We start from the raw sequence: 14,486 nt of genomic DNA, 5'->3' as shown, positions 1-14,486 counted from the left end.
TGTGGTTGTCTGCTTCCTGCTGGGTCCTCACTGCTATCCACCCCTTCTGCCTCCTCTGTGTGTGTGTGTGTGTGGGCCTTGCGGTGCGTCGAATTGGTCTTCCTTCTCCTCCTTCGGCGGGGTGGTCTCCTGTAGAAGGATAATGTGGATAAATCCAATTTGGGGTTCTTTTCTTGGATGGGCATCAAAGATCCCTTTCAGTACGACGAGCGCCTCATACCACACGAGCCGACGTACTTCTCGACGGGGTTCTCCAGATCCAGAGTCGACCAGTAAGTATTCGACCCTGTTGTTGTGTTCCATGGAGCTATGTGGTTGACCAGACCACACACTAGAAAGTGAAGGGACGACGACGTTTTGGTCCGTCCTGGACCATTCTCAAGTCGATCGTGACTTTCTAGTGTGTGGTTTGGTCAACAAATTTCAGCCACTTTATTGTGACTCCTCGTCTGTGAGGCTGTTGGTTAGCGTCAGTTTAATGTGTGTGGTGAAAGGGGGACGGATTTGGAGTTTAAGAAGGTATTTAAGCACTATGGGAATAATTCCATGATTCAATAAAAAATGAGAGTTATGCCTCTTGTGTTCACGTTCGGTGTTTCGTCCTAGTGTGAGGTGATAGTCTGGGATAATTTCATTATGTGTGGCGATGTCCTAAATATATATATTTCTCTGTAACACACACACACACACACACACACACACACACATCCCCAGGATGCAGTCCGGAGCAGCTGTCTAACTCCCAGGTACCTATTTACTGCTCGCTGAAAAGAAGCATCGGGAGGAAAGAAAACTCTGCCATCAACCGAGAATCGAACCAGGGGCCCTTATGACTCCTGAGCGCTGGCCACTCAGCTGCGAGGATCTGTGTGTGTGTGCGCGTGTGCGTTCGTGTGCGTGTGTAGGAATGTTCACGTAACCTTCGACATTATGCTGCTTTTATTACCATATAACTTATTCACCGGCGGAGGTGACCCGTCCTCACCAGACACGCCTTCCCTTCCCTTCCCTTCCCTTCCCTTCCCTGCCCTGCCCTTCCCTTCCCTTCCCTTCCCTTCCCTTCCCTTCCCTTCCCTTCCTTTGCCTCCCTTCCTTTCCTTTCCCTTATTACATACTCCCTTTCCGCCTTTCTTCACATCTTTCCTCTTCCCCTAAACATTTCTGTCCTCCCTAACATCCCCCATCTCCCTCACACCTACCGTTTTCTGATCCTTTTTGGTGTACCTGCGGATATCCTTGGATACTCGCGGATATACATGAATATCCATAGATATACCTGTATCTCTGCGGATACACATAGTTACCCTCGAACACACATACATCCCAGCCAATATCCACTGATATCTGCAGTTATACATAGATACCTGTGAATATATATATAAGGATACCTGTGGATATAAATGGATACCCACGGATTCACATGGCTTCGCGCGGATATCCACAGATACTTACGATTGACCCCACCGGTATATTTGCAGGTATCCACGGATATCTGCGAATACACATGGATACTCTTGAATACACATAGATATACCGAGGATATTCATAAATACCCGCGAATATCCATAAATACCTGCGAATATTCACAAATAACAGCGGATATCCATGGATACCCGCGGATATCCATGGATAACCGCCAATATACAGGGATAACAACAGAATTCTCCATTCTCCCCTCGTACACAGACACGGTCGACTTTCCTGAAATATTCAGTGGAAAATGTGCCGTAGTGATGTAGAATGAAGGTGTGCCATTGTTGCATGGAGACGAACGAACTCTTAGGTGAAGATGAATGATTGGTGGAGAGAGAGAGATGAATGATTGGTGGAGAGATGAATGATTGGTGGAGAGAGAGATGAATGATTGGTGTGGAGATGAATGATTGGTGGAGAGAGAGATGAATGATTGGGGGAGAGACAGATGAATGATTGGGGGAGAGACAGATGAATGATTGGGGGAGAGAGAGATGAATGATTGGTGGAGAGGTTAACAATTAATGTAGAGATGATTAACAAAACGCTACGACCTGAACAAATAATTAAATAAAATAACCAAAAAATCGAGGCAATGTAACATATATATATTATATATATATATGTCGTACCTAGTAGCCAGAACGCACTTCTCAGCCTACTATGCAAGGCCCGATTTGCCTAATAAGCCAAGTTTTTATGAATTAATGTTTTTTCGATTACCTAACCTACCTACCTAACCTAACCTACCTTTTTCGGCTACATAACCCAACCTAACCTATAAAGATAGGATAGGTTAGGTTAGGTTAGGTAGGGTTGGTTAGGTTCGGTCATATATCTACGTTAATTTTAACTACAATAACACAAAATTGACCTCATACATAATGAAATGGGTAGCCTTATCATTTCATAAGAAAAAAAATTGAGAAAATATATTAATTCAGGAAAACTTGGCTTATTAGGCAAATCGGGCCTTGCATAGTAGGCTGAGAAGTGCGTTCTGGCTACTAGGTACGACATATATATACATACATACATATATATATATAATATGCATCCATACATTCGGCCCACATATTAACTCGACATGGGGAATAATTGGTATTCCAATTATTATTAAATGATTAAGTGCCTCAAATCATCATCAGAATAATTGCTGCTTGAAAAATATAACACTTCATAAAACACATTAGAATAATTGTCTTGGGTAAGCGTATCAGCTTTTATCAACGCTCTTTTGTATACATTTATTCAGTAATGAATTTAAACCTTAATTCCTCACTGCTATTAAACAATTATGCAATTGGGATTTTTTTTTTTACTACGAATTAATTAAAACACCACTGGAAAGGTATTTACTTTTCTTAAGTTTAGGAGAATATAAGTCTAAGATCCACACACTGCCTTCCATGATAGCGCTCTCTCTCTCTCTCTCTGTCGTACACAGAGAGATCTCTGTACGAAGAGACAACGATCTCTCTCTCTCTCTCTCTCTGTATTGCAGGAAGACAGAGAAATATTACAGGAGGAGCGTAGAGTGTAAAATATGAATATAAGGCAATAAAGTGTTCAGTTCCCGGCTACGATACAGACGCAGTGACTAAAAGAATCTGAAGCCACAGTATTACGTGATTGTTGGTCATCCGGGGGTTGTAAATCCCTCGCAAGGTCCAGGGTGCAGGGAGGGGGGGGCATGGAAGTTGGGATAATAGTTGGGGAAGTTCAGCAACTTGGCAGCGGGAGGCTAATGACTCAAGTTAAGAGGCAAGGTTGGGTGAACCGATCCGTCCAACGACTTTCTGAAGGTATACAAGAATTTAGATTAGTAGAGAACTGCTCGAGATGTAGGAGCTGTGCTCTGAGGACCTTTGCTGCCGTTGTTTGGGGGAGTGTTGGTGATGTCTAGCCTGTTGTTGTTTAGAGAGGTGTTGGGTGGTGAGTGAAGGTGTGGGTGGAGAGTGGAGGTGTTGGGTGGAGAGTGGAGGTGTGGGTGGAGAGTGGAGGTGTTGGGTGGAGAGTGGAGGTGTTGTATGGAGAGTTTAGGTGTTTGCAGAGTGTAGATATTATATGAAGAGTGGAGCTTGTGAAGGTTGAATGAAGGGTGTAGGTATTGTTTGGAGGGTGGAGTTATTGTTATAAGAGTGTTGGTATTGTTTGGGGAGTGTTGTTCTTGTGTTGCACACATCCCTCAAACACACACAACATAACAACTTCGTAACAACATGAAAATAACCTTTTAGCTCTACTGTTGCACAAGGCCGAGCCTCTCGAGACACCAAGCCTGACCTTCGTGCAACAATTCCCTGGCCATTTATCATGAATTCTTCATTTGCCAAACATATCCATCAACGCCTTTGAATTGCTCGTCGAGTCGTTGACAAATGCTCTACCCGAAGATCAAATTATGCTGTGTACTAAGCCAGAGGGGAAATGGTGGTCTCTAATACTGAATTATTTACCAGTCACTCGATAGTTTTCTACTAGAAAACCAAAACAACAAATTTCGTCTCAAAATTCTCGAAATAGTCCATCTTGCTGATGGATAGGCTGCTCTAAGGGACGAATTTTTTTTTAGGTAATTGACGAAACGAAATGCTTCTGCTATTGATTAAGTGATTTAAACCGTGAAGTTGTATTATGCGGAGTGATGTACGGCGTTTATTGGATTGCTTATCCGTGCGTTATTATGTGTGCCACAGATCCCACAGGTGGTGTGTGTATCTGCCAGAGGCCTCAGCTGGTGTTCCTTTCTCAGCCAGGCCCTCAAAGATAGCGTGTTTGCCTAGCCACACCCCACAGATGGTGTGTTTGCCTACCCAGACCCACACAGATGGCGTATTTGCCTAGTCAGACCCACACAGATGGCGTGTTTGCCTACCCAGACCCCACAAATGGCGTGTTTGCCTAGCCAGACCCCACAAATGGCGTGTTTGCCTACCCAGACTCCACAAATGGCGTATTTGCCTAGCCAGACCCCCCACAGATGGCGTGTCAACACTGTAAGCTTATATCAGGGTTCCGTATCACCGCCCCTTTACTCTTGCATTATGGGATGACGACGGTTTTGGTGCAGTGCGCTTTTGGGATCGCCATAAGCGCCAAATTTGAAGCGATTTTGCCTAACCAGAAGCGTTCGAAACTAACCAACCCGTCTAACCTATCGAGATTATTAAGTGTGAGGACAGGTTGTGTAATCTATGTTTATAGAGTATCGTATTGAGTCGAAGTTGTATTAACTATCGTCTGGCGCGCGGGCAACTATTGTTCTCGGTGATCTTTTCTTATTTTGTTAGTCTCTAAATTGTACCTTTGGGGGTGTATGTTAAATACACGTTAGCGTATATTTTGGGTTGACAAATGGGCAAAAATGTCCACTTCTGCTACTTGAAACATCTTTTAGAGAAGTAAACAAAAATCGGAGCTGTATAAGTGCGAGTATCTGTACAACCCGGTGTCACAGTGTATACACTTCAAGCTCACTAAAGAGTCTACGAACCTACACAGTCTCTTAAACGTACGGTTCAGATGCACTTGTAGTCTATAAATACGTCATTTCCCCCCGTGTCTTTGATTTTCGTTGTTGTTTTATAAAGTTCACGCGTTATTCTAACGTATGAGTATGATGCGTATAGTGTAACGACTAGGTGAAGCTCTTGAGAGCCGCTAGAGGTCTTATCATACTTGCCCAAGTGATGAGCTGATGATTAATCAGCTTGTTTGAAGAGTTGTGGGGTAGGAGAGGGAGTGGGGATTAAGCATAGGTATGCAGGGTGAGGACATTCAGGGTGAGGGCATTCAGGGTGAGGACATTCAGGGTGAGGACATTCATGGTGAGGACATTCAGGGTGAGGACATTCATGGTGAGGGCAGTCAGGGTGAGGACGCATGCAGGAATAACATGTTGAAGGGGGAGAGGAGAGGTTGCCAGAATGTAGGTAGCTTGAAGATCACATTTTTAAGGACCTCAGCTTCGTCAAGATTCTATAAACATCTTGAAGCAGTGTTCCAGCGAGGTTTCACGCATCATTGAAGGTAGCGTCTATGGCTGGCATTCACCAAACACTTACGCAGTCATTTACGAAACCTGTTCATCTTTCCTCAATCATGCCTGATTTTTTTTACATTAATTAAACAATTTATGAGCTCCGAAGCACTACGAAGTTCTTTATAACAATAACAACCTTGAGTTGTGAGGTTTTGAACCTCATCAACTGCTTAATAAATGCAAACAAAGCCACGACTATTAAAGAAAGATGTACAGGCTTCGTATATAATTGCGTAAATGCTTGATGAATCTTGGCCCTAGGTCGAGGCCTTGTACCAAACGACGACTCCATGCTACCTGGCCTTCAGCCCCGAGTATCAAGATGACCTAGATAAGTAACTCCAGTATAATCAATCAGTATTATCAAATTATGTTATTTGCTTGTCAGCCAACTGGGTATAATACAGAGCTAGTTTTTTAGCATAGAATCTTGTGCATTACGACGAAGGGCAGATGGGGCTTTTCTTTAAATATTAAAATATTTTGCTAAATTTGGTTATGACGAGAAAGAAATATGTCACATTAGGATAGTAAAGCTGTGCACTAAGAATTTAAAATGTGGATTTTTTTAGGTAAGTATTTTGATTTTATTTCCAATCTTAAATTTGTCTTTGTTCCTTGAAAGACCACCGTTAGTAAGTTCCCTAATGGTTAAGCTATTATGTAAGTGGAAAAGAATAACATTTGATGATTATTTATATATTTCATTGTGTTCTTCTGTTATTTAACACAGAGGTCGGACAGGGAGAGAGCCCGATTGGCAAGTATATATGTTTGCTAAAGTTCTCGCATCCCATATTGCCTCCTTACACCTGGCGCCTCCTATATATATCATGTCCACATCTGTCGCATTCAGCATACCATTCCCACACCTGGTGTCTCTCACATGCCCAACCCACACACCTCTTGCCTTCTCTCAGATTCCTTACTCTCACCTAGAGCCCTTTTAAAGGCCTTTATGCATATGCAGGCGATGAGTCACAATAACGTGGCTAAAGTATGTTGACCAGACCACACACTAGAAGCTGAAGGGACGACGACGTTTCGGTCCGTCCTGGACCATTCTCAAGTCGATACTTGAGAATGTATCGACTTGAGAATGGTCCAGGACGGACCGAAACGTCGTCGTCTCTTCACCTTCTAGTGTGTGGTCTGGTCAACGCCTTTATGCATACATTTCTCAGCCGAAAAATACGTCCATGGCCTTGAGGTTACGTCCATTATATCACTGGGCAACAGCACACTTAAATCTTCAGGAATATTTGTGTTGAGTGACTTTGATTTTTAATGGGTGTAATTATAATGCTGTCTCAAAGGGTTCATTTTTCACTTTTTGTCTCGTTTTATCTTTATTTAATTTTCTTCTTCCTTTTCACCACAGTTTTCTTCATTTTCTCGTTCCGGCTTCTCTATGTACGTCATCTACGGCGATTACTATAAAACCTTCTCCCATAATGTATTTTGTCGGGGGAAGGAGCTGTACTCAGCTTCCATAACTTTTACACTTCTATGTACTTTCTGCTTCAATTCACATTTTCGATAAACTTACTATTCGCCCTCTCTGTCTGATTCTCTCTCTCTCTCTCTCTCTCTCTCTCTCTCTCTCTCTCTCTCTCTCTCTCTCTCTCTCTCTCTCTCTCCTTGTATCTCTGTCTCTCTCTCTCTAACTCTCTCGCACGTTAACTCCTCTAACACTTTCACACACAATAACACTATCCGCATATCTCACCCTCCACACAATGTACATATCAGTCCTTGAAACATTTTCTCCGCCTACTGTACATAAGCCAACCCATCACGTGTAAATACATAATATATGATAATTTATTACTCTATCTCCTGTATAATACAACAATGCAATCAAGAGTTTTGATATTAAGTATGCCACACCATCACCAACCATCGCACTGGTATGTTTGTGAGTGTACATAAATCATATCATTCATAATAGCAACCGTGTCCATCAAGAAATATGATTGTTTGCATATTCAGTAGAGCTGGAACGCATGTTCGGATAATTCGTGTTCGAATAATTCAGGTGTATCGTGACCGCCGTTCGGGAATATGCTATTCGGACGCCATCTTTGGCGCTTTACGTAATGCATTTTTTTTGTCCTGGTGACGTCACTGTGTAAACATGAGAGCACAGGTAGTGGGGAGGCCACTAGGACACAGGCAATGGGGTGTATAATAGCAACACTTTAACATTAATTTATAAGTGCAAGCTTTTGTAAATTACAGCTCGCTGAACAGCGCTTATCAAGTGTATTCTTAGTTCTGTCACGCTAACATAGAGAACAATTTTTGGTTTCATCATTTTAATTGATATTTTGTTCTGTTACTTTCATAAGAATTAAGATTTAAGTTATAAAGTGATGTATATTTATGATATGTGATAACCTCTTTTTATCTAGTTCATAGATTTTTTAAAACAAATTTTATTTAGGTAAATGACGGTAGAAAATCATTCTTTAATTTTAAAAGAAATAGACCTTTATATGTTGATTTTTAGCTAGGGTTAAAAATATATATTTTATTGGAATTGATATTTGTATCGTATGTTTTATCTAATGTATCTAATTAGATTAGATACTATATGTCCTGTGGACAAGTCCAACGGTGGATGGACGTGTCCAGCCACCGCTACACCAGATTGGTAGGCAGGTACAGGAATCATCAACCATTTACGTATTCATTTACGAAACCTGTACATCTTTCCTCGCTCGTGACGGCTTATTTGGTACGGAAATGGGAACCCGGTGGAGACCGAGGAGATATGGTGCCCAGGTCTCCATCCTATGAACACACCCTCCGTGTCTCTCTACACACGCACCCCTCCCCACATGTTGTTGTTTAAGATTCAGCTACTGGGAACAAATTTCCGAGTAGCACGGGCTATGGTGATCCCGTAGTGGACTTACCTGGCACAAGAGTGGGGCTGTAACTGTTCTGTGACCCCACATCACTGTCACACTCTTTAATACTCACGTTCTTCATCACTGTCAACATCTTCTCACCATTCCCCGACCACACTCCCTCACCATCTCCCACCTACACACCCTCTCATTCACCCCTCCACACCATCCCTACACACTCCCACAAACCTTTTCCATACCCCATTCCGCATACACTCCCCATCTCCTCCCTTCCTGTCCACACACGCACTTCCTCCGTCTCTTCTCTCCTTGTCTGCACACTCCCTTCCTCCGTCAATATAACCAAAAGGTTCCGCCCAGAGCAAATCTGCCATCCGAACATGTTTTGAATTCAAAATCTGAATTCACTATTTAAACTCTAAACTCTATGGACTCGGAGCTGAACATTTCACATTCACAGACTTCGTGAAAAAAAGGGTCATTGGGGCCGTGACCCTCTTCCTACGGGCGCTGGATTGCCCCCCAACCGCCTTATGACACTCCCAACGACCTCAATAGTAATCCTGCAAAGTTTAATGAACCTAGCCGCAAGCGTCTGACCTCCACCCTCGAGTAGACAAATATTCTTATAGACGTAGATTTACTTACCAGTTTACGAGCTGCAGAGTGCTACGAAGTGGTCCATAACACTGTTAACCTAGCACTATGGAGCTCGTAAGCTGTTTAGTAAATACTGTCTGAGGCGCCATGATAGAGATAAGAAGTATTAATATCTCGTAAGTGGACACGTAAGCGGTACCCCATATCTCGTAAGTGGACACGTAAGAGGTATCCCATATCTCGTAAGTGGACACGTAAGACCCTCGAGATATGAGGTACCCATATTTCGCACACTTAGGGGCTCTGTGAATACTGACAGACAACCTGTTCTGATCGCTACGAGATGTATACTGTATCCATACGATGAGTTGACTGCACGAATACATCGGCAGCTGCTGTATTCTCGCAGTCGATGCTGGTTAATTATTTACAATACGCGGAGTCAGTGGAATGTATTATACAATCGATTGAATGTATGACGTAGCTTGTGTCAGGAATATCATTGTAAGTATTGAGAACTGTATTTCTTGTGTATATATACACCCCGACCACAGTACACGACCAGTACACACTACTACCACAGTGTATTATTAGTACACCACAGTGCTACCACAATACAATACCTATACATTACAATACGCTGCCAGTGTACCAAACTACCACTACAATATAGTTACACCACACTACCAATACACTACACCCACAATAAACCACACTACGGACTTACACACACACACACACACTGTGTAATGATGTGTGTGTATGTGTGTACTTACCTAGTTGTGCTTGCTGGGGTTGAGCTCTGGCTCTTTGGTCCCGCCTCTCAACTGTCAATCAACAGTTGCTTGTGTGTGTGTATAATGTTCAGGACCTGTACTCCACAGGTTTATTATCAAGGACCGGGAGTCTTTCTTCACCCCCTCCCAGAGGAGTGAGATAGTCTGGGAGATCCTGTTGAGAGTCCGGTACAATGATTCTGAACAAGGTGAGTAGCTGGGTATGATTCCTTAAATACTTTCGTATATTAATACATCTTTAGAACGGAATGAATGGAAATACAGGAATGATGGAAATTTCATCACGTGTTACATCTTAAGACATCTTAAGACCAAAGGTTGAGGGAAATAACATTATCACGAGTGAGGTTTTTCATTGTGTTATTGCTATGCTATATAGGCCTACTTATCTTCCTTGTCCTCAGAATATAACCATTAGGTTCCTGTGCCTTTTGCTCAGCCTATGCTGCACAAGAAAAATATTGATAATAACAGGAATAATTTTCAAATTCTCAACATCCAATTCAATATGAGAGATAAGAGATGATTTAGAACAAATTATGTGCAAATATTTCATATTGATCAACAAATATGAATTAGAATGTTGATCTGAATGATAAGAGATCACTGGCAATAAATGAACGTTGCATGCCACTAATCACGTGTTATCAAATCAGTAACGATGTTATCTCCACAAATTGCTACTTCATAATCCATGTATTTATAACCTTATCAGATGACCGAGGATTAGTTAAGCTTGCTATTATCAATTTCCTGATTTGTTGGCACCTACTTTTTCCTCACGTAAATCCCATAACAAGTTAATGATGTGTGCTGTTGTGTGTGTGAATATGCACGTAGGAAAATGTCCGTCCACTGGTCGGTAGAGCGATGTCCCGGCCTCTTACAGGAACAGCGTTCGATCCGCCATGATCCAAGTGAATTGTTCCTTCTCCTGTTAGTTTGTCTCATATCCCTTCCAGGTACTATTTATTCACACTGATCTTGCGTTTCTCACAACTTGACAAGGACATGTTGAGAAATGTGAAATAATTGAAATTAAAATGTTTTATTCATAAATGTTTATACCTTTTATAGTTGGGTTAGTTTCAAATGTTTAGTTTTGTGTTAAACTGATGAGTTACCAACCTCTGCCACCACACAACATTACTGACCAGCCAGAGGGAATATTTTCTCCCCTAAACATAGTCCAAACAAAACAACCATTTAACGTAAACTCTCGATGAATGTTCACTTATAAATTGAACACACTTCTCAGTGTGTGCATATTTATATATATATTTATATATTATATATATATATATATATATATATATATATATATATATATATATATATATATATATATATATATTTATATATATATTTATATATTATATATATATGTACACATAATATATTCCTACATATCCCACTATCTTTGTCAGTTTTTTAAGGTGGTATAGTATAGTATAATAGTTTGACGGCAAAATTGTATAGGTAAACTATATTATATAATTTTAATGTATCATTTTAGAATTGAAACTATATATTAATTAAGATCCCTGTTTGACATGACTATTTGACACGGACTTACTTGGCATGAATCTATTTGAAATTTCCTTATTAGAAATGACCCTATTTGACACGTGAGTCAATTTTATATGACTCTCGCATTCCTGAACGGTGCAAACGTTTCTCCCAAACATTGACATAATCTAAGGTTTTCAAGGAGTGACAATATGAAACATTAACTCTGCCATTGTGTTTGTTGCAGATATTATCAGGCGACGGAGTAGGTATTGAGACCTGCATGTTTTGCGTTTATAAAATACACTTATGAACGTTTCTTGAATCTTCTTGCTATGTTACTTAACACCGACACTTTCTTATGTCTCTCTCTGAATGTTACTTTATAATTACACTTTTTGTTTTAAGTCTCTCTGATTGTTCGACCTCTTGATTTGCCACAACCCAATCAACCTACTTAATGTAACCAATCAGTGCACAGAAAGCGCGTCTTTTTGTGAGCCGCTACTTTATAGCACGTTGCATTTGGTACGTTGGTAACAGTAAAGTACCGTAACCACATAATGGTTGAGAGAGGAATGGTTGGATCGTTAACCTGACATATACCTGTCACTTTTTACCTCAAAGTTCAGTCTGTCATGAAACCATTTCAGAGCTAAATTTATATCTAAAAATAATTTCAGTATCATTCAGTGTATTAACTTCAGTATCTCAGTGTCCAAAAGGTATTTAATGTTGATAATGTGAAATTGTGAACACATATCAAATTTGTTTTTCTTATCAATTAGCTCTGGAGTCTCTCTATGGCTTTTCTGGAATTCTCAGGCATTTTTTTAGTCCTGTGTAATGCAATTTTTTTTCTGATATGTGCATGATGTTTGAAATCTTACACTAATCTTACATTATATTGCTGCAAGAGTTATATTCCTTCACTGATCTTACAATATATTATTGTAAATCTTCAGTATTTAACTGAGCATACAGTATACTGCAGTAAATATGCTGTAGTATACTGCAATTTATAATATATATATATATATATATATATATATATATATATATATATATATATATATATATATATATATATATATAAGACAAGCATATTGTTTTGTGTATCAACATTCGTATCAGTTCCCCTAATTGCAGGAAAACTTTAAATTGCATTTACGTGATTCATGATTCATCTTGTTTGGCTAACTTTATTAAAGTCAATTTTATATGAATAACCTTAGTTTACTCAAAAATAATAAGGTTAGTATACCTAAAATTAACAAGGTCAGTTTACCTAAAATTAATGAAATGTTTAGTCAAGTTTAATAGAGGTAAAGTTTTGCTGGGATTAGAGTGATTGAGTATATGTTGATGTGATTAATATATGTTGATGACGCCATTCAGCTTGAATTTGGATTTATCGAAAAATAACAATAATGAGTATAATTCCCATTGTTGCGGGACAGCAAGCCTGTAGCGAGGCTTATTGAGCCCCCACTCAGGGCTTATTGAGCCCCCACTCAGGGCTTATTGAGCCCCGCGGATCAGAGGTCCGCGGTTGTTCAACGTCCTCCCAGCAAGCATAAGAAATATTGCCGGAACAACCGTGGACATTTTCAAGAGGAAACTAGATTTATTCCTCCAAGGAGTGCCGGACCAACCGGGCTGTGGTGGGTATGTGGGCCTGCGGGCCGCTCCAAGCAACAGCCTGGTGGACCAAACTCTCACAAGTCGAGCCTGGCCTCGGGCCGGGCTTGGGGAGTAGACGAACTCCCAGAACCCCATCAACCAGGTATCAACCAGGTAACCACTATATCCAACTGCTGCTGACCCTCTAGAGGGTGCTACCCACAATAGTTTTCTAACTCCAGGGTACCTATTTTACTGCTAGGTGAACAGAGGCGTTAGGCGGTAGGAACCTGCCCAATAATTTTCGCTCTGTCCGGGAACTAAACCCGGGTTCCTCGATTGTAAGTCAAGGATGTAGACCACTGTGCTACAGGATCTATATTCGTACGTAATTTCGAAAGTACTGGCAACTTTCCTGATTATATTGCTTTACCTAAGTAACTAGCTTAACTAGCAATGATTTTTTTATTTAAAGTACTTTTTTATTGAAAGTAACTTAAAAAATAACTTTCTTAGCTGAAAGTGACATTTTAAATTGAGCGAGTTTTTTCTAATGAAAGTAACTTTAGTATAGCTAAAAATAACTATTTTAACAGAAAGTAACTTTACTGAAAGTAACTAACGTTTTTAACCACTTCACTAAACGAAGAACGAACAAAAACAAATTTTTCAGTTTGTGGGTTTTCGATTTTTCCTAAACCACATTACCTGACATATTCCATTTATAAGAAATTATAGAATATTCGACAAATATGCGACATAATAATTTCTTGCACATACTGGTGTAAATTTTAAAAATAAGCATACTGAGTATGTCATCACTTCATGAGCGGTTGTGTTGAAGTATACATAAAGGAAATACACTCCGATAAAAAAATAATAATTCTCCTAAGCAAATTACTTATGATTAAAAAGACTTATGTTTTTGAAGACTTCTTAAAATTAATAGGTACTTATTTTTTTAATAAAACCTTGAAAGTGACATTAACTGACAGATAAATGATAACAAAATTTGTTATAATAATAAGCCCTGCTCATGTCAAGAGTAACTGAGAGTTCACTTATTAATTAGGCTGCGAAAGCTCCACAACTCTAAATTATTCAACAGTACTTTAGTCATGCCATTTTGTCTTCAACATTGTCATGTCACTGTTGTTTAATGTGCTTCCTGTGGCATAATGCATTTGTATTTCAACCTTTGTAATTTCCTATTGTTATTAATGTTAAAAAAATACTGTACTGGAGCAAGAATTACAGAGTCTATAATGTATTAATCAATGCATGTCCTCATTATCACCTCTATAGTGTATATATATTTTGTTATGATATAATTATGAATGTTTCTTGGTCGTTCTCGACTACGTTAATTTACTTCTCTTTTAGTATTAAATATTTACCCCCTTTATACCTTTAAGTAATTCTTTTATCAGAATTATTCTAGGTTTGGCCAGAAACGCTTTGCATATTTGCGGCTCCATTTGTATGTGAAATTCTTGTCCTTACAACTGTCCCTTCCTCATATGTTCTATGTGTACACATTCTTATAAATTACATTAATTATTA

At 39.8% G+C, this 14,486-nt stretch overlaps 1 protein-coding gene across 6 annotated transcripts in view; it reads left to right on the top strand.

Moving 5' to 3' along the window:
• Positions 1 to 14,486, top strand: part of LOC123769002 (anoctamin-4) — a 72,294-nt gene that overhangs the window by 42,433 nt on the left and 15,375 nt on the right. For 5 of the 6 annotated variants that reach the window (XM_069309193.1, XM_069309190.1, XM_069309192.1 and 2 more), the window contains 3 exons: positions 136 to 272; positions 9,879 to 9,979; positions 11,548 to 11,565. In XM_069309193.1, coding sequence (XP_069165294.1) covers positions 136 to 272; positions 9,879 to 9,979; positions 11,548 to 11,565 — 256 coding nt within the window. The remainder of the gene's footprint in view (positions 1 to 135; positions 273 to 9,878; positions 9,980 to 11,547; positions 11,566 to 14,486) is intronic. The other variant, XM_045759934.2, reaches the window with a different exon arrangement.

Source organism: Procambarus clarkii, chromosome 64 (assembly GCF_040958095.1).
Source record: "Procambarus clarkii isolate CNS0578487 chromosome 64, FALCON_Pclarkii_2.0, whole genome shotgun sequence".
NCBI classification, from domain to species: Eukaryota; Metazoa; Arthropoda; class Malacostraca; order Decapoda; family Cambaridae; genus Procambarus; species Procambarus clarkii.
The sequence above is the reverse complement of the archived record's forward strand: the minus strand, read 5'-3'. Positions and strand labels throughout refer to the sequence as shown.